The sequence below is a fragment of the Camarhynchus parvulus genome, chromosome 3, assembly GCF_901933205.1.
Source record: "Camarhynchus parvulus chromosome 3, STF_HiC, whole genome shotgun sequence".
In the NCBI taxonomy this organism is placed as follows: domain Eukaryota; kingdom Metazoa; phylum Chordata; class Aves; order Passeriformes; family Thraupidae; genus Camarhynchus; species Camarhynchus parvulus.
In genome coordinates, this window is record NC_044573.1 from 18,406,154 (window position 1) to 18,427,377 (window position 21,224).

The 21,224-nt window shown below is 37.9% G+C and overlaps 1 protein-coding gene across 5 annotated transcripts in view; it reads left to right on the top strand.

Moving 5' to 3' along the window:
• The first annotated feature begins 676 nt into the window (after window positions 1-676).
• Window positions 677-21,224, top strand: part of RAB3GAP2 (RAB3 GTPase activating non-catalytic protein subunit 2) — a 43,058-nt gene continuing 22,510 nt past the window's right edge. The window contains exons 1-10 of one of the 5 annotated variants that reach the window (XM_030944498.1): window positions 677-839; window positions 9,602-9,669; window positions 12,894-13,017; window positions 14,548-14,629; window positions 16,546-16,593; window positions 16,696-16,771; window positions 16,917-17,018; window positions 18,073-18,178; window positions 19,561-19,659; window positions 20,457-20,605. In XM_030944498.1, the coding sequence (XP_030800358.1) occupies window positions 731-839; window positions 9,602-9,669; window positions 12,894-13,017; window positions 14,548-14,629; window positions 16,546-16,593; window positions 16,696-16,771; window positions 16,917-17,018; window positions 18,073-18,178; window positions 19,561-19,659; window positions 20,457-20,605 (963 nt within the window). In that variant the 5' untranslated portion in view covers window positions 677-730. The remainder of the gene's footprint in view (window positions 840-9,601; window positions 9,670-12,893; window positions 13,018-14,547; window positions 14,630-16,545; window positions 16,594-16,695; window positions 16,772-16,916; window positions 17,019-18,072; window positions 18,179-19,560; window positions 19,660-20,456; window positions 20,606-21,224) is intronic. The other 4 variants (XM_030944500.1, XM_030944502.1, XM_030944499.1 and 1 more) reach the window with 4 other exon arrangements.

A 21,224-nucleotide genomic window follows, 5' to 3' on the forward strand; every position in this document is an offset into this window, starting at 1 on the left:
TTCCTCGGGGTCCAGAAAACATCTCTTGGTGTTCTTCCCACACATTCTTTTTTCTCCTTACCTGAAGAGGAGGTTTTGGAGGCTGCAGGTCAGCTGTCAGCATTGTACCAATGTCACTCCACAGCAAATCTCAATCATCATAATTGCTGCCGTCCTACAGATGCTGCAGTGTTCAGAGAAGAAATAGAAATGCGTTGACATTTAATCTAAATAAAAGCTTTGTATTTGCAAGAGCCATCAAGACTGAAAGGAACCCTGTCCATAAAAGGTGTTTTCTATTCATCGAAGTAACATGGGGGTTTTGGGCTGTGCTAGGTCAATATTAGGTCTAGATGGTAAAATCCAGTTGAGAGAGATGGGGTTGTTTAGCCTGGAAAAAAGAATGTTCAGGGATGATCTCATAGCTCTCTACAGCTACTTGAGAGGAGCTTGTGGGATGGTGGGCGATGGCACTTTTTTCCCAGGCAGCTCAGGACAAGATTAAATAGCCTCAAGCTGCGCCAGGGGAAGCTTAGGTCGGACATCAGAAGGAAACTCTCCCCAGAAAGCGCGACGGAACATCGCAATGGCGCGCCCTGGAGGGCGGCGCCCTCAGCGCTCCCCCCTCAGCACCTCCCCTTCGGGCCCGCCCCCCGTGGCGCATGCGCCGTGCGCGGGGCCGCGCCGGTCCGGAGGGAAGTGGCCGAGCGTTTCCGGGTTGGGCGGCGGCGGCTCTACTGGCAACGGGAGCATGTCCTGCGCTCTTGTGCCCTTCGCTCACTTCCAGGACCTGGAGTTGGCCCGCGACTTCCTGAGCCCGCACCGCCGCCAGGGCAGCGCCGCGGCTGGCAAGGAGAGCGGTGAGTCCGGCCCCCGGTGCGGGGCTGTGCCCGCCGCCCCCGCGGGGCCCGTCCGGCCGCGGGGCTGTCTGTCTGTCCCTGCGCGCCCTGCGCTCGCTTGGCGCCGCGCTGCCAGCGCCGACCCGCTGGTGGGGGCCATGTTATCCGAGTGTTCGGGGTCGCTTCTGTGGAGCAGGGTGGGTGTCTCGCCATAGCTGCCACATCTCCACCTGCAAAGTCAGACTTTCCTGGCGTCCAGAAGTTTCAGGTGCGCCGCTGTTCGCAGGCGTCACTCCTTATCCCGTAGTGTGGAGGTGAAGTTCTTTGGCTACTGACTTTGCGTGCCCCAAACTTCCAAAGTTTGTAGGTTTCTTGCTGGGAGTGCACCTGCCTGAAGACGCTCTCTCCTAAAGACAACACGTTGTGCATGCAAGGTTATCTAGGAGCGCAGAAAGTGCTGCAAGTGTACTAAATGTTTAGCTTGGCAGCTTAAATTAAAAGACAACGAATCCTAAAGCAGTTACAGTCTGAAGTTGTGGACCAGGTTTCTGCTGTGTGAGGCAGTGCAGGCTGAGCTGCCTGACGCAGAAGCTGCGTTTTCAACAGTTCCATGCTCCGGCTAGAAACCACAAGGAATTAAAACAGTGTTTCTTATATTTGTTATTGCATACTGTGTTAACTGTATACTGTGTGTATATGGATGTAAACCCCCCAAAATATACAAACTGTATCTGGCTGATGTTTTTTGGTTTCTGGCAACAGTAGGGAAGGAAAGTGTTTGAAGAGGTTAATGAGGATGCTTGTAAATAATCCTCACAGCTGTGAACAGAGCTTTAAGAGAAAACATCGAGGTACTTATTTTAAAGGTCTAAAATGCCTGTGGGGGAATTAGAAGAGGGGAGACCATAGGATGGTTTGTGTTTGGACTGACCTTTAAAGTTAATCTAGTCAAACCCCCCTGCCATGGGCATGGACACTTTTCACCAGACCAGGCTGCTCAAAGCCCTATCCAGCCTGTCTTTGAGCACTTCCAGAGATGGGGCATCCACGGCTTCTCTGAGCAACCTGTTCTAGTGCCTCATCTTCTTTATTATTAAAAAATAAATCTTCATGATATACGATATAAATCCATTCCCTGTTTAAAGCCATTGGTCCTTATCCTGTAACTACAGGTCTTGTTAAAAAGATGACACAACAACTGTTAAAAACCTTTAAAAGTACATTATATGTTCAGCCAATTAATTTTGCCACTAAAACTTCTGTGTGCAAAACTTTTGGTAGAAAACAGTTTGCTGCTGCTGCTTGTTTTGTACCTCCAACAGTTTTTGAAAAATGCATAACAAGTTCCACATGGCTTTTCTTTTGTATCATTTGTATCTAAAGGAAGGATTCTGAAGCAGAAGGCTTTTGTTAATATCTCTTGAATTCTGAAGATAAAAGCAAAGGATTGGAATGTGTTTGTGTTTCTAAAAGTAGATGTTGAAAGAAATTAATTTTTTTTCTCTCATTTGATGATACATGAGAGGTGTTTGTGTAAAAAATATGTGGATATTTTATTGAAGTGGATTTATCAAGTGGCAGCCATAAAGAGAAAATGTTTAGTATGTTGTAAAACTACCAAAATAATAGAAGCAAAGAAGATGCATGGCTGCTGTTCCATTTTAATGAGTCGGCTATCTTCTGGACTATTTTTATATTTGCTTATTCAGTCATTGAGGCAGAAGTGAATGTTTTTCAAAATAATGCTCATTTAGATTCATTGAAATCTTTTGGATTTGTGCCTGTAATTTTTTGGTACCGCAGCTGTTTTTATGGTTGAAGAAAAATAAGTATAAATGTCAGCAAGTGAGAGTTCCTAGAGTGGTTTAGATATAAGATTGTAACTTAGTGATTTTTGAAGTAGAAATTCTTGATGCATTTGTGTTTGTCAAGGGGGAAATGCTGCTCCAACTTGCCTCGGTATCTTAAATTACAAGTGAGTAAATTGTACTTTTTATCAGGGAATGCTTTGCTAAAAGCTCTTCTGTTGGCTGAATGTACTGTTTTAAAACAGTAGTTTAATAAGGTTGCATGTTTAAAAACTTGCATTTTTAACTGTTTTTACATTTTTGCCCTACAGGGAAAAAAGTAAAGTCTATTTTTTTGCTAATAAGTTCGACAAAGAAGATGTTAATTTGCTTTCAAATCAAACTTTAGTTCTCAACTTAAATGGTGCTAATTTTTATGTGAACAATTGCATAAATACTAGCAAGCACCTGTCAAAACTCTTAAGTACTTTTTTTTACCTGAGGATGAGAAACTTTCATCTGCTTTTTTGTTTTTAAAGCTAAGCTTCATTTGTGTGAAAACTCTTGCTAGTATATTAAGGTTGTAGTTACAAATGATGTCTTCCTTAGGGAAGTAGATAAATATTTTTATTTAACAAAGCACATTTGAGTTAACAAATTATTTTAGTCATAACTTAATGTTTCAAGTGTTAGTAGAATTTTCAAGAATTCCTGTCAGGTTTTGGATAGCAAGTGTTTTTGAACAGGTGCCTCTGGAATCTTCAATGTGTGGGGTTTAGGGTTTTTAGTGGAGGCTGTAGGCCTTGTCTTTTTTCATTTCTTAGTTATAGGGCAAAGAAGTTTTTAATGCTGTTTTAACTTTGGCCATATTTTAGGTCTAACAGAACTAACCAAAGTATTTTGTGTGAGTGTATTTGCTGCAATAAAATTTAGGGTTATTACTGTAAAAGCAGTAACATTTCAAATGAAGAGAATTTGCTTGCTTCAGAAAATGCAGGCAGTATACATTTCTAAATCATGATGTGATACTGTGACTTTAGTCCAGTTTTGAAGTTAGATGACTTTAATTTGAGTAAAAAAACTGTAACTTGTCATCTTGTATTTAAAACAGTATATTTCATTTATATAAAAGCTAATCTAGGTTGTCAATTTCAAATTTAACTTGAAAGGCTTAGCAAAGTGTTGCATATATTAAAAATACAGGTGTAGGTAAGTAAAAAACCCTGGATTTTTATTACAAGGGGACTTGATTTTTTTTTCCCCTTTCTTTGTGCAGGTAAGCATTTAAACACATTCTACAGTAGAAGAAGATGAAGGAAAGCATCCTATCAACTAGAACTTCATTTAAGTTTTTCCTGTAGCCCAACAGGTTGTCCTGTTTGTGCAAAGGATACACTTGTCTGGTAAACTGGGAGGAAAAGAAAGCTGTCCTCCTCCTCTGAGCTTTGTGTGAAGTCGCTTCTGCAGGTGCCTGTATCCTGCTCACTCAGTAAACACTGGAAGAAAGGGTTCGTGCGCTTTGTGCTTATGTTATGCAATCATCTGTTAAAATTGCCACTGATGCCATGCTGGAATAATGTAAGAAATGTTCACGGACTGCTTGAGCTGACCATTGATCTGCCATGGAGCAAAATATAGCTACATTTTATTGTCAATATTGGAATAAAATAACAGGTGTTGCATTGGATCTTGGCTCACGTGCTTTAAGTAAATAAACCTGGTGTTACAGAGTGAGCTGGTTAAAGATACTTCATATGGAGTTGCTATATCTTTTTTCTTTAGGAAAATAAATGTTGGAGTGCTTTTTCATATTTTAATGAGGAGGACTTAAACAAGCATGAGAATTTAAGAGTCTTGGGAAGAGTAATGCTGTTAATGAGGCACAAATCCTCTGTGGAGCCTGAGCCTAGTGGTGTCTAAGTGGCTCTGAAAACTGCTGTTCTAACTGTGCAAGTACTGGGAATGGGAAGTGTTTGCACCACATTTAATTTGACTTCTTGCTGTTTTGAAGAGGTTCTGGGCTGCTGTTGGCTGGATCAGGAAACAGCTGTAACAGTTAACTTTCTTATAAAGCTGTCTAAAATAAAGGCATGCATACAAAGGAAAGAATCCATCTTATTTGCAATATGTGATAAAGCAGGCATGAGAGAATTTTAGCGTTCAGAAATTAATTAATGGATATTTACCTGAACTGGGCAGAAAGTAGAGCAAGACAGATAAAATTTCCTATGATCTTTATAAATTGAAGAATTTAACTACAATTTATTTAGAGCAATGTGTGTCTCTGTTCTTCTAGTACACTCACAACTCGAACTGTGTTTTAAAACGTTTTATAGGCCTGATGACAGCAATTCAGTGACATAGCCAGGTAGGACTGCTGCTAGATAAACTGTGGGGGTGTTATGATGAATCAGAAAAATCAGTACTTTCTTATGTGCAGATATTTTTAGTTCCTAGGTATGTTTATCTCCTGTTACCTAAATGAAATTAATAAGGAAAAAAGCCAACAAACCCAAACTTGCCCTTGAGAGTTCCCAAGCAATGATATCTCCATTTATGATAGTGAGTTTGTTCTTATTCAGGAGAAGAAAAAAACTGATCCCCTGACCTGAGGGCTTCCTCAGAGCTACAGGGTGTCACTTTGCTGCTTCTTTTTGCAGTAGAAGTGGTGGCTTAAGCCTATCAGAGAAGCTCCTTTCCAAAAATCCTGCCTTGTTACATTGACAGCAGCCTGAAAAGTGTTTTTCAGCCCAGTTCCTCTAAACAACATCTTTGGACTTGTACACTTTGCTTTTATCTGGATCAGCTGATTTAGTTCAAAAATACAGAAGGCCAGGCTTTTTATTTCAGAGTTGCCAACAAGGTTACAAAGAAAAAAATACATTACAAAATGAAATTCTAGACTGTATTTAGCATTAGGGTTGTTGTTAACTGCTTCCGTATCAGTCTTATTGAATCAGTTATATTCTTGTTGAATACTCTTCTTACAAGCTCTTTTTCATTGCCTCTTTAATCAGATTCTCCCTTTCCAGATTGTAGTATTTATGTTTAGTATTTCTTTCTTTCAGTTTTCCTGTAAAGGGTCATCAAAATAGGCACTCTGCATGAATTGGGTTGCATCTGTAGCAGTTAATACATCTCAGATATGGGGAAGAGTAAATGACATGCTCTCAGCATACCTGACAAAATGCTGTCAGAGTACTTCACCTGAATGATCTTCTCACCTGAGTTTTTTTCTGCTTTAACACCTCCTTTATAGCGTAGCCTTCATTCTTTCTTGCTCTAACTTAAGGCATTGCTTGCATCTGAGAAAAAGTATGGAGTACTATATTTTGTGTGCAATCTGTTTAATTTGTCTCCTATGGCCTTTGGTTTTTTTCCCTCTGGTATTTCAAAATTTGGTTTTGGGGTTAAGATATGACTGTAAGCCATGGAACTTTGCCACTATTACTTAAAAAAAATCAATGTAGTTCCTGGATTATTTTAAATTTAGTCATTTAGTCATTTTTCACTTTGTTGAAAGCAATTATGACCTCCTTAAGGAAAAAAATGCTCAAGTGGTTATTTTTGTGTTTAGAAGACTAACTTAGTTGTGCTTTTGGGTTTTTTCCCCCACTTAAGGATGTCTGAAGTCAGAAGAGAAAACAAATATAAAACCAGTCTTAAGAGAGGCTTCCTTGTAGTGTTGGCAAAATAGCCTTATGTATTTATCAGTCCTCAAGTTAGAGGAGTGCTCTTTGGGAATAAATACTCTATGATTCCTGAGTAGCAAGAAGATTCTAAGCTGTTTCTGAAATTCCTTGGCCTGAAGAGAAAAGAAACTGCTTCTATTTCTTTCATAATTATGCAATGCAGTGGTATCAGAATTGCAGTAAACATGCATGGAAGAAAACCTGCAACTCTCACAGTTAAGCAATAATTTTTTGCACTATTACTTAATAATGTTTTATATTCATAAAGCATGGATGGGACTTCATTGCATGTGTCCACGCGCATCCTCCAATAACCTCCTGCATGGATTTTGAATGTAAATGTGAGGGCAGGAAGGAAAGGCTTCAGCTGCCTGCCCTAGGTCATGGTACTGCTCTGGAAAGAAGGGCACTGGTAGTTCTCTGTACTCAGATGTCTGTTCTGTAATTTGGGAAGTGAGTAAAAAGGTCTTTCATGTTGAATTTGACCTTTTAAATGCCAGTTAGACCTCAGTTGTCTTGATCTGTTATGGTTTTTTTCTCTCTCCTCTATTCTTGTCTTTTAAACAAAACATTCTTATAGGTAAAAACTTTTCTTGTAGGTATTATGTTTAATGATAAATGTGCTTAAATGAATTCTCTTATATATTAACACCAGTGTTGCACATGTGCAGCACTTAAACCAGCTCTTAAGTTTCATATGTGCTGATGCTGTATGCTTCAAATTAAAGAATTAAGTGGTTTGTGTAAATCCAGTAGATGAACTTTTATTTTTGCAATGTCCATAGTAAAGCAAAATCTGGAATATTGCTGTTGCTTTATCCAAGTAAGGAGAACTGTTTATAAGACATCTATTACTAGTCAGAGATAGAGTTGAATGGAAATAAAGATTTGTGCAGGAAAGTTTGTTTATTTTTTTAATTTTTTTTTTTCCTGAAGAGGGTCTGGAAAAAATGGTCATGTTGCAACTGTTTAGGGCTTGTTTAGGTATTGGTTACTAGATAATGTGTTATGTTCCACAGTTGCTAGTTCTGATCTATTATGTTACTAAAGGAAATGGTGGGGGATAATTTCTTAAAATCTTCATTGTTACAGAACTTGGACCCTGTGGACTTGGACTCTGACTTGACCAACCTTATCAAGTGCTGATGGGTGGGAAAGGCTGAATAACTGATGAATAACTGATGAATAAGTGATGCTTTGAGTTACTTTATGACAGTGTCTCCTCTGTCCATTGTTCCAGGGATTGTAGTCTATTGTTTAATGCCTTGCTTCACTATTCATCACATAGGTGAAATGTCAAAATAAGAAAACAATTTTAATTTCATTTCTTCTTAAATAAGAAACAATATGTGGAAGGAAGGCAAGATGGATGCAGGCCTTGAGAAATACAAGTGATGGCACATCCTAGGGTGATCTATCCAATGAGGAGGATAGATACGAGGGAGCAGGCTTGTAAACACTTGCAAGCTGGAGAAGCTGCTGTCTTCGCAGATCAGGCCACACACAGTTCCAAAAGATCTCGGCAGTTTCGTCAGTGGAATGATGACTCACCATTACATCATTTTCCCATCTTTTTTCATTTATCCAGTATCATCCCAGCATAATGACAGCTACCACAAAATTGTGGCTATTCACAGAGGCAGCAAGAATCCTCACAGCTGCAGTTTTATGTTGTGGGTGTTCAGTCTCAGAATTGAAGTGGCTGAGGTTTCTGAGGAAGGTTGGTCTGCTCTGTGCTGCAGGGAAGACATTGGTCCCAGCTGTGCTTCTTAGATATGGTTCTGTTTCTCTCTGAACCATGGCACATGGACAGATTTCTTTCCTCCATGAATTTTATAGGAGGGAAGCTTTAAAAAATCTTTTTAGATAAAATGCAAACAGAATTAGAGTTTTATTAGCTATCTTAATCTAAACATTGAAGTTAGCTACTGTTTTCTTCTTGTGGTTACTATATTCAACAGTATTTGCCATAATTTTCCTTTATATGTTTGTACACTGCAAAAATTTTCAACCTCAAATACAAGATGAGACTGTGACCCTTGGAAGCTTGTTGCTTATATAGTGGTGTCTGAAATAGTGGTGCAGTTATATTTGCATTGATGATGATGCAGCAAAACTGCTTGGCTTGCCTATTTTGCAGATGGTACAGACTTTTCCATTTTACAGAGGTAAAATGCAGTGGGCATTTTGTATTCTACATCCTCCTAAAATACCTTCTTGACAGCATTGGGGAAAAGTCTGTCTTAAATGTAAATTTTTTTTTCAAAGGTTTTTGTCTTCATTAGCCATACAGAAGATTTAAAATCTAGCTAAACAGAGAGATTGCAGATTTCTGTTTTGTTGTTCAGCCTTTCCTTGCTTGGTGGTAACAGAACTACGAGTTCTTAGACCAAATAAAATTGTTCTTGATACAAACCTTCTTGTCCATACTCTTTGGCCGTCCAAAATGGCGGAATCTTGCTTGCCTAGAACTAAATTTAAACTCATTTGAGACAATGTGCTTAAACTTCTTAAGGTCAAATTTGCCATCACAACAGTTAATGGAAAAACTTGAAAGAAATCCTTGGAAAATTCTTGGAGTTGACATTACTGCTTCTGTTTTCACTCTAGTGCATGCTTGGATGGAAGTCAGTCCTTGGCTTTTCTACTGAACTACAATGATGTTTGTTGATTTATTGAGGGTCCCAGGGGTGATAGTGTCTGAGAATTGTACATCTGCTACTATTAAATGCCTGTGGCTTTTCAGTTTATTTCAAGTTCTGTATTTTTAGGTGAAAAAAAGAACTTCCACATTCACTCTTAAAACTAAAGAAATAGGCCTGTCTCTATTAATCTCTGTTTTCTCAGGTGTTTGAGGTATTTTGTGAGCTTTTGCTTACTCTGAGGTTCCTGAATGACATAATTGAAACTGATCAGTGTCTCATAAATTTTCCTCTCTGTTGTCATGCAAAGATGTGAATGATCAAGATCCCTCTTCTCATTTTCTCATCAGAGGCCAAACCTTCAGCTTTTGCTTTGCTGGTGGGATCTACATTTTTCTGGGCTCTGATGTTTTGTGGTCACAGATGAATTTCTCTGTAACATTGTTCCCTTTTATATCTTGGGTACATCTCCTGTTAATATGCTTCCATAGTGTCAGAAATGGAAGTGAATAAAATACAGAAAAATAAGACACTTTGGGGTTCTTTCAGCAGAACTCCTTTAGTATCTGTCATAAAAAGTTGTAATGCATTAGTGGGGAAAAGAAAATGATAATTTTGTTGCCTATGCTGTATTCCTGTGACGAGTCTTTTTTTACTTAAAGCAGGCAAATCAACAAGCTGGGAAGATGGTGGCTGGGGAGCCTGGGATGAAGCAGAATTACAAGAACCTGTAAGTTCATGTGTGTGTATGTGTGCATATATATTTATTGCTAACTTCCCAATTACAGAGGACTTTTCCATTAGTTTGTGTGTGTGGTGTTTTGGTTTTTTCCTCCCATGTAACTCATCTGGGCAAGAAAGGTCTTGACTTGTGTTTCAAATGTGGCTTCTTGTTTGTTCCTTGTTCTGTAGTTTTTTTTCTAAATAAAACTTGGATGTTGCCTACTGTGATAATTGCTCATATCCTTGTGTTCTGTAGGGCTTTTCTCACCAAAGTATACACATATGTTCCTGTGCTGCTGCACCTGAGGGCATCCTTTTTGTCCTGTAGCTAGTCAGAAACAGTAGGGCATGACAGTGAATCATGAATTAATATAAATCAAAAAATCCTAAATAATGAATTACTGGCATAGACATCCTCCTAAGGATCACTAGTGCTCCTTTTATGTTGTGATGTATGGATGGTGCTGCAGAAGGATTTAAACTACCTATGTGGGATGGAATAGCACAGTTGCTCTTTAAAGGGGGCACAACTCATTCTACTGAGAGTAGCAGGGCTGGTCTGTTAATTGTTTGTAAGGCTGAGCCTTCCACTGCCAGCTGACTTGATGAGATGTCAGTGAGGCTGCTTGTAGAAATCCTTTGCTCCTGAATGAATCATCTCAACAGAATTACTTGATTAATTCCCTCTAAGAGCTCTGAGGAATCCAGACCTCACCTTGGTAACAAACCCTTTATCTGCTTTTTCTCAGTGTGTAGGAAGGATGCCCAAGCTGTTGGACAGTATCCTTGTGGCTGTTCAGCAGAGAAACAGATTTTTCAGCTAAGGTGACAGACAAATTAAAATGAGCATGGTTTCTCCCAGGAATGAATCACTGACACTGTCAGGAATGGCAGGGTATAAAACCTTTTAAATAGGATGGGTACTCAGCTGCACTATTATTGTCATGAAATGAGTGTGTTTCTCAGGCCACATCTTTTCTTAGACGTGCTGTAATGTTTATAACTTCCTGAATGAGTGGAACAAATACTTGGTTTTCTACTTTTGTTGTAATTTGATAGAACCAGCAGGCATTTCTAAACTGAAATAGTTCAATTTTTCACTCTTTTCTTTAAAATGTCACACTTTTCTGCCAGGTGGTTCGCATCTTTCTTGCATCCTCTACTTGCAAATTTTCCTCTAAAGTTACCAGTGATTCCAGGCCAAACTCAGAAGGGGTTTGCTATCATACTCAGCAAAGAGGTTGTTCTGTGTAGGAGCAAATAAATACAGGAGTCTGTGTGTCTGAACACACAGCAAAATGCATGAGAATTACTAGTAAAATATAACAATCAATTCCCTTGTTTAAGCTTTTAACTCTTGATTTGCATTATGGTTGGTGAAAGATTCATTGTTTCTTGGAATTACTTGTGCCCTGGACAAGTATCTATTTCATGGAACATAGCAATTTCTGAGAAGGAATTGAAAATTAAAAAAAAAAGTCTGTTTTTTTATAAGGTGTCCTTTTATGGATCTGATTAGTTGTTTTGTAGGAATGATGATGTCTTTTCTTAAATGCAGATTTTAATAATTCTGCCTTTCACCTTTAAGATTGTTTTGACAAGTTCAGTGCCTTTCCTGTTTTAATCTTTAGCTTGTTTTTGTAGCTAATATGGGATAGTGATGTTTTATGTCTTTGTATTTCAAGTTCTTTGTTCATGCTTACAGATAATTTTAAATTTTCTGCTTGAAATAGTGTTGTAAATCCTTTTAATCTTCAACAAGCCTTTAATTTCTGTTTGTTTTTCCTCAGTCTGAAAATCATGACATTAAAAATTAGTACAAGGCTTTTCTTTGGCTTTTGCTTATGTGTTTTTGCATGACACATTTATCTCTGCCACGAGGAGTTAAAATTGTCATTAGTATCTCAGATAACTTCATTGCCTTTTTATAAAGTCTTGAAAAATGCCAGTAAATAGGGGGAAATTGTTGCTAAGGAATTTGGCATCCATCAACAGACAGAAATCACATGAAAATAGGTTCTTTTACACAAATTAGGAGATGGTGTGGACAACAGTAGTTAGCAATTCTTGTAGTGTGCTAATGTAGACTTTATCATGGTGACACAGGGTATTTCTTTGTGCACAGTAACCATTTTTATGGTACAAGCTTATACAAGGAAATAAATACAATGAATAGCTGATTAAGAGCATGATATGCAAATTCTTCCTACAGTTTGGTGTTTATTTTTCTTCTGGGAGTAAATTGGCAGATTTTCAAGCAGTTGCAACTTCTCTGTAACAGAATAAATAGAATGAATCAGAAAATTATCTCACTGAAGTAGTTGGTTTTTTTAAATTTGTGCATAGCTGCTTTGAGATATTAGAGGATGGAGTAATATTTTGCAGAGCTAGGAGGAGGTAGGGTTGGATATGGAAGTGGAAATGGAGTCTGTGGACAAGGAAAAGCATGTTGTGATTGGATAAGAGGACGAATCTAACTAACCAGGAGTATCAACTCTGAGACTTTGCAGCAGTTCACCCCAAGGCTGTTACTTCCTGATTTGAACTATGATTAGCAAAAAACTAATTATTTGCTATAATTAGCAATTATTGTGGCTACTTTGTTTGTGCCACAATAAAATATTTGGCTCGTTGCCCCAAGAAAAAAAGATGTAATTTTTTTGCTCTTATACATGAGGATGGTATCTAAATTTTTACTTACCCATCTTGATACCCTTAAAACTTGGCACTATTTAGTTTGGAATTGTTTCCTTGTGGAGTAACTTTGTGGAAAGGCACCTGATACCTGGTGCCATGTGAATACCAGCTTAGTAACCTTCTTCATATGTGCATGTATTTGCTTAATGCTGATCAATGTATAAGCTTGGACAAATTCTTCATTTTCAGCATGGGTTGTAATGAGAATAACTAAAGAGATTCTCTCCACTTTCTAACCAATGATTTTAAAACTTTAGATCTCATTCTCCTTGTGTCTCTTTAAAAGGAGATGATTTTCAGTAGAGCTGGTGATGACTACTTCTTTGTTTTCTGTTGTGTAAACACACAGAATTAGTGCAAGACTGATGCATTTCTCAGGGCTTTTCATGCAAGTTGGAGCTGAAGTGATGTGATCAGTAATAAAAAGTCCATTCAGTGCTGCTATGGAGGGCGAGCCAGATTGTTCTCATCGGTCTTGCAAGTTCTGCTGTGTCTAAAAATTGTTGCATCCATTGACTAAAGCTTTACCTGTAGGAAGAAGAGGAATCTAATTCCAAGAACCAGCGAAATTACTGGCTTCAGGACTGTGTGTTGTCCTTGTCACCAACCAATGACCTGATGGTAATAGCTAATGAACAGAAAGCAGTCTTTTTAGTGCGTAAGTATCCATTCTACTGAGTATTTATGCTAGGACACTTTATAGTAACCAAAGTAATATTTGTTTGCCCCACTCTCTTCTGTTTATCCCCCAAGTCATACCTTCAAGAATTTTGAAGTGTTTTATAGTACACATCATGCATTTTCTAGGTGCTGCTTGTCAAGTAAGTTGCTTTGTCTTTACTTCTCAGCTGTGTTTTGATCTGTGGAAACTGTTTTGTCACATGAAATGCATACATGTTATAACTACCCAGTTGTTTTAAAATGCTCAGAGACATTGACATTAATTTTTCTCAGTAAGAAAAACTAAAGTTTTGGTTTTAGCCATTAAAAAGTGCTTGACCTTAGTTTTCTTTTCCCTTAAAAAATTACCTAAGCCAGTATCCCTCTTGGAAAGGAGTCTTAATGTGAATATTCTTGAAATTCCATCTTTGACAGAAAATTCTTGAATACCATCTTGAGCAATGGGTGGCTTTGTATTTTACTCTAAAATAGGGCTCTGGAAACTTTTAAAGTAATGTATGAACACTGCTCAGCCAACTGCTGTTTATAGATATGCTGTTGTTTGGGGTTCTGGTCTTCTGATGGCTGCAGTGGGTGATGTGAGGAAGATGAAGGGAAACATCCTGATATGGGGACTATTATAGCATTTTAAAACAAAAAATCAGAGTGTTGAAACTCAGATTTGCGTAGTTGGGCAGATTGTGTTGAGTCGTCGTACTGCTTTGTCATTCTCTGCAAAGCTGTCTATTCCAAAGCTGCTGTAGACCTGTTGCTAATCTGTCATCAAAACTGGAAAAACAGCAGTACACCTCATTAAGTTCTTATTGGATCAAGCATAAAAAAGTGATTTAAATCGCTGGAGAATGAATGAATGAATGCCTCTGATGAACTTTGCAGTGACAACTGTCCCCCACTGGGCAGAAGTGTGCCTGTGCCTCAGGTTTTAGGTGTCAGACAAATGGCACACAGTGCTAACTTAGTTTTGGTTGTCCATTAACACCTGGGAAATGATTCAACGATCAAATGCCAGCTGTAACAGCACCCTGTGAAAAACAAAGTATGGCGTCTTCTAACCTTGAATTATGATGCAATGATTAAAGATTGTCAGATTTAATGTGGGTACTTATGTTCTTTTTGGCAGTTAAAATTTTCTATTCATTGTAGCTCGTGTTCAGTAGTGTTCCCAGAAGTTTTTCCTTGCTTAATACTGCTTTCTGAAGGACCCCTGTTTCCTGAATTGAACCTTTTGAAATTTGATGGATTACTGTATGAATATTTTTAAACGAAACTAGATATTTCAAAATTTTAGTGTCTTATTCCATGTAAATTTCTAAGAAAACATATGAGTCCTTTAGAAAAGTCACTAAGAATATATTTTTACGTATATGCTCTTCAAGGTTTGTAATTGGCACTTATTCTAAGTGTGGTAAGATGTATTGTACCAAAGAGAAAAAATAAAAATAGAACTATGTTTGTGAGATGCAAAACATTGGGGTTTTGTAGCTGGTGTCTTTATCCTTCATGGCAGCTAAATGGAAGCACAGTGACAAGGGAAAGGAAGAAATGCAATATGCTGTTGGCTGGAGTGGCTCTTTGAATGTTGAAGAAGGGTAAGTGTTGAAATGCAGCTGTGATTAAGATGTTATTTTCATGCTTAGCAATTTGTAACCTGCTTTATACTTGTTCTCTTTTTCCTTTCATCTGAGTGCATTTGTGGTTTTATGTATATTAGTGTTGGAAACAAATAGAGTAACATGGCTCATGAGAAGCAGTATCTGCAAAGCTCACTCCTGTGTATTGCGTGGTATCACACAACAAGTTCTTATGAATTGAAAGAATGATTCCTGCAAATCAATGTATTTGTGTGTAATTTAGACATGCTTTTTCTAAGTTTTTGTTCTAAAAGGGAAAAAAAAAAGTACTTTTTGAAAAATCTTTTATAGTAGAGATGAAATTCTCTTAGGGAATGTTCAACTGGAAATGTATGAAGTTGTTCTAGAAATACTTCTCTTCATTTTCAAAACCTCATTCAAACAAGCATAAAGTCAACTCTCTGATCAAAATATGGTTTTAGGCTCTAAGTCACTTAGGGACTTGGAAAATTTGCTTTGGTCATACATTTGGTATTTATACAATCTTTTTCCTTCATCTATCTTCAAATAACCAGACAGATGCTTTTTTGAATCTCCCATATGGAATAAGATTTTGCACTTTGCTGGTTACGTTTGCAGCCTTGAGTTGCTGTCTGCTTTTGAGCATGCTCCCTAATGCCTTCAACCTTCTGTTTGGTGCAGGAGGTGTTGACTTCAGCTTTTCTCCAATCTGTAAAAATCATAATCCTTTTATAAAACTGCTGTTGCTATGCATTTGAAATTACCCTGACATTTTTTGTTAAAATAAAAAAATCTATTTGAGGGTTTGTTTCTTACTACTGTTACAGCCCTGAAACAGGTAGCTATGAAACAGGTAGCTCTGTTTAGATAGGGGCACTTATATTCAATACATTTTGATTTATTATTCTGTGGAGGTGTTAATATGTTAATTACTGTCCAATTGTCACCAGACTTGACTAGTTTTGTTTGGTTTTTTGGTTGTAATTTTTTTTCCCTTTCCCTAAAGTTGCCTTCAACTGAGGATGTTCTGTGGTGGCTAAGCTTTGCTATTGCAGGATGAGATGTCACTCAGATATTTAGTGTTGCTTTGAGGATGTAATGAACTTGCAACTCATCTCAACCTTGCATTTAGAAAGCTTTCCTTCTCTGATTGTCTACCCTGCTTATTTAGTCACTCTTTGGGAAATGGAGGTGACCTGGAATGTAAATAATAAACAGTACTGCTGGCATTTATGCTGTAAGTGCTGTTTGGGTTGTCATCTTGAATTCTATGCCGTCTCATAAAACCTTTGTACTATTTCTATTTCCCCAGACAGTGTAAAACTTTGCATCATGGTAACAGTTAAATAACTTCTGAATTGAGATACTCAGACCTGCTCATCTGCTTGCCTTCTGCGTGCTTTGCCTGTCATTGAGCATGCTCAGTTATTGCATTAACTGGGAAGACCATATTCAAATGCTCTCAAATTATAAGGCACTGAAAGGCAGTGTATATAAAATCTACCTAATTGCATTTTTCAAAAATTAATTTTGATATGTATGATTCAGTTAGCTCTTTAAAAAAACAGTGTTTTTTATGACATATCATTATATATCAGAAGAAATAATTTACCTTTAGGCACATGAAATTCAGCTTGAATCTGCTGAACAGTAGTGACAGAATAATCAGTCTGTAATTTATGAAAGACAGCATTAACAAGGTACAAAAAGTCTGTTTGGGCACTCCTGAACTTGTAACTGAAAATGTCTTTAAAATGAAGGGACTTTTTTTGATTCTTATTGTGAATTTGATATATGGTATGCTGCATTAATAAATTATTAAAACTTTCAAAGTGCTGACATGGCAAGATCTCTTGAGTGGAGTAAAATTTCACAACAAGGGAAAGCCACTAATTTTGTGTTTCTGTTTCTAGTGAATGTGTGAGTAGCGTATTGTGTATTCCACTGGCAAGTCAGAAGAGGTAAGATGTATATGCAACACTAGTGTCCTTACATGACATTTTTTTATATCTCTGGCTTAGAATGGGATTTGTTTTTAACTTGAGTGTATCTTTGTGAAACAGGAGCTCCACAGGCCGCCCTGACTGGACATGCATCGTAGTTGGCTTCACCTCTGGTTATGTTCGGTTTTACACTGAGGTGAGTTTCTCAGCAGGACAGGACAAGGGAGCTCTTGGCATAAACATCTGGGTGTTTTAAGCTTTGGTCCCTGCTGATCATACTTTTTTGCCTTCCCCAAAAAAAGGGACAGAAATGTTCATACTTCTTATCCTTTCCTTTCTAGAGTGGAGTACTGCTTCTTGCACAGCTTTTGAATGAAGATCCTGTCCTACAGCTAAAGTGCAGAACCTATGAAATTCCCAGGCATCCTGGTGTCACAGAACAGGTTTTGTCAGATTATTTCAAAAGCAAAGTGCCAGTGTTATGGGGTATGGAAGGGACTATTCTCTGTGAATCCTCTGTGTCCTTTATCAGTTTTTGATGGGATGGACAATTCCTTAGAACAGGAGACCCTTGATTTCTTATTCTAGATGTATTCATACCTGTATAGTTTGAGGATTCAGAATGTCTTTTGGAGTATTAGCTCTATAGATTTGTTCTGTTTTTCTCTGTTTGCAAAGGAATACTTCATTTATTTTCTATTTATTCATTTACATGCAAAACCATGGTAATGCATTCATGAAGGGAAAAATATGTAACTTGACTGGTGCCAAGAGCTATTCATACTCATTCATAAGAACTTAAATATTTCACAGAAAATAGCTAGAAATTAAGAAATATTTATAAGGCTAGGAACCTGCATGTCATTATGAGTATTTCCTGCAGAGAAGGCTCTGCAGAACTCAGACTATTTAGTAAAGAAGGCAGCTTTCTTTACTTTTGGCTGAGTTGGCAAGTTTATGTGGAAAATGAACAAAATCACAGAAATTTCCAGGTTTTCTTTGTACAAATACATCACTTAGTGTGACATTTTTGGGATCAGTTTTGAATTACAGAAGCATTGAGGAATTTGACTCTTGAATTTGTATCACCAGATTAGCATTTATGTGCCCAAGTGGTAATTCAGGCAGGCATTAATCCAGTTTCAGAATTTGGCTTCCTAAAACTGTGATACTTACATTCTAGATGAACCTCTTTTTCTGTCGCCTTCAAAAGCTGCTGTATCTTATGTATTATCTTCCTAAGCCATTAGATATATTAAGCAAACAAATTATTAAAAGAAGGTAAAAGTAGAAAACTATGTGGCTAAAATGATTTTTGGGAGAGTTTAATACTGAATTTCTGTAGTTTTTCCTTAGTTGCCTGTGGCTTGTTCGTTATGAACTCTCTGGATGTAATCCTCATTTTGCATAGTTAATAGTATAAAAAGCCAGAAAATAAGCTGTTTTAACAGTAGCAGTGATCTATTTTTTGTCTCCTTTTTCTCATTTTTTCCCCAGAATGAGGAACTAAGTATCTTGTATCCAGCAGCAATTGTGACAATTGATGGCTTCAGCCTCTTTCAGTCCCTTCGTGCGTGTCGCAATCAGGTTGCAAGAGGTTTGTGTAAGGGGAAATGTTTATTTTTCAATCTGTTAATAGTTCTTTATTTTTTAGGAAATTTACTTAGATTAAATATAAAATCAAGGTGGAATTTAGGTCTTCCTTGATTGTTCATTGATACGTTGACACCTACTGCATTCAGGGATGTTTCTTCCTTTACAGAAAATGTTCCCAGTGCCCAAGTTGTCCAAGTAGTATTGACTGTCGTCTACATGTGTACCATAATACTGTACACTGGTTTTGGCTGTGATAGAGTTAATTTTTTTTCTAGTAGCTGGTATGGGGCTGTGTTTTGGATTTGTGATGAAAACAGCACGGATAGCATGCTGATGTTTTAGCTGCTGTGGAACAGTGCTTACTCAGTGTGAAGGCTTTTTTTGTTTTTCACACTGCCCTGACAGTGAGCAGGCTGGGGATTCCCAGAAACTGGGAGGGATACAGCTGGTTCAGCTGACCCCAACTGACCAAAGAAATATTCTGTGCCATATGATGATGCTCCTGGAAATAAAAGCTGGGAAAAGAAAAGGAGGAAGGGGGAATCTTCAGTTATGGCATTTGACTTCCTAAGCAACTGTTAGGTGTGATAAAGCCCTGCATTCATGGAAGTAGCTAAATACCTGCCTGCTGATTTGAAGTAGTGAAGAAAATTTATTATTTTGCTTTGTTTGCATGCTGTCTTTATCTCAACCCACGAGTGTTCTCACTTTTACTCTCCTGACTCTCTTCCCCATCCCACTAGGAGGGAGTGAGTGAGCTGCTGTGTGGTGGTCAGCTGCCCACTGGCATTAAGCCACTGCGTACTGCTGAGGTGCTTCTTAGCATGCCACTGTCAGTGGAATGCTCTTCTTCCCAAGAAAGACTTTATGGGAAGTGATAATGCTGGGATGATGGCAGTGGTGGTCCCTGGTCTTTGTGTTCATGTCTGAGAGCTTTTCATACCTTGTTTGATTGTGCAGACTTAGATCCTGTTCCTTTAGTACAGTGCCTGTTCATACTCTAATTTGGAAACAAGCTCAGTTTCCAGGGGGTAGAGGAGAATTATGTGACAGTACTGTGTGATAGATGGCACAGGGATGGTGTTGAGAAGGACTCAAAGCTTGTTGCAATATCTGCAACTGGAGTGCTGTATCTTCCTTCATTCTTGATCATCTGTATTTGGGGTAATAGATATTTTGAAAGTGACACTCACTGGTTTAGTCTTACCACTGTTCTTACCTCCCACTGTTACATATCTAGTGGGTGTTCTGAGTTTATGCATGTTAACTTAAAACTAGGTTATTTTGTGTCTTCAGATTGCATCAGGTGTTTTTTTTCCCTCTCTGTTATGCTATTCCTTTGTGTTTGACTCAGTTGAAATTTTTTTGTGCTTTATTGACTTTTGTCAGCTGCAGCATCTGGCAATGAGAATGTTCAACCTCCACCATTAGCTTATAAGAAATGGGGTTTGCAAGATGTGGATACGATTGTTGACCATGCTAGTATAGGTAAGCATTTCTGTTTAGTTTCAAGTATTTTAAAAAATTAAATTCATGGTTTTGTGCAGTTAAATTCTCCTTGAGAGCGCTTAGTGGTACTGATTGAATAGAAGTACATAGTGAGTGAAGGCTGTCATAGTGAATGATCTCTATTAACCACTATCAAAATTATTTTCTTTTCTAGTCTGATTGAGTCTTCCCTCTTACAGCTGTAACTATATTGTTCTTTGTTGCTTGGTAAGAAACAGCTGAGAGAGGCCAGATCAGATGCAGTTATTTCCATTTCTGTCAGGTGAAAGAACTGTCTGGCAGGCAGGTTAAGACCGATGTGGGTCTTCCCTGAGTCTAGCACATAAGGAAATTTAAATTTGAGATGATTCCTTTCCAAAAAGGACAAATTGAATGATAGACTGTCAAAGACTTTTACCCTTCAGAATTTGCAGAAGCCTTGGTTCTTGTCAGAGAGGCATACCTGAGGGATAGTAAGCTTAATTTCTCTTCCACCCTTTCTACAAAAGCAGCCAAGAGATCAGAAGGCTGCTGTTAAGGCAGGTGAAGTGAGTTTGGTACATGTATTTTTGCTGCTGAATTTTTCTTCTTCTGAACGAACCATACATGCTTTATAATTAACCCAAGTCCATTAGGTTATTTCTGCCGTGTTGTTTGGCATTTCCTTGGTTAAAGCTGTTCCCTTCCACTGAATGCTGGCTGGTCAGTCAAGAAGGCAGGAATATATTTATGCTTTTAGAGCAATTGCATGCCTCTGTTCTGAATGTGTAAGACATTCACTTTAATGTTTTTGTTAGGCATCATGACACTGTGTCCTTTTGATCAAATGAAGACTGCCTCCAATATAGGAGGATATAATGCAGCTATTAAAAACAGTCCACCTGCCATGTCCCAGTATGTTACTGTTGGAGCCAATCCTTTCACTGGGTTCTTTTTTGCCCTGGAGGTATGTACTACAAAGCTGACTCGCTGAAACTTTGAATAATTAATCTTTCTTTTTTTCTCTATGAGTATTTCTGAAGTATTCTTATGTTCTTTTTGTGATGACATTTCCCCTTCTTGATCTTCTGGAACTGGAATGATTTGGAGTGGATGTGATAGTAGTGTCTAGCATGGGTTCCTGCTACTGAGAAATTTTATTTTCTATCTTAAATTGAGTGTGATAAATAATTTTTTTCAAATTTGTTAATTTATTGCCAAGTAATGTTTTTGAAAAATTATGTTAGTATTGTGTAAACATGCATCTTATGGATATTTGGAGGTCTTTAGCCTTTGTTTCAACACAACCTGAGTACATTGTAGTGATTTCTTGTAGGGGAAAACTGCAATTTGTGCTTAACTGTAGCATATATACATCATCTTCTGTTGTATGGGAGGAAAAGGACATCAGTGTAGCTGTGTCTGTATATTCAGACTCTACATGTATACTGTCCTTACCAGGAATGAAATTTAATTGTAAATGCTAGAATTGGAATTTTGGTTTCTGTACTTGCTTTCCAACACGTTTGTGAAAAAGCTGCTAACGTTGATATTTGCAAGGATGCCAAAGCCATACACCAGCCAGC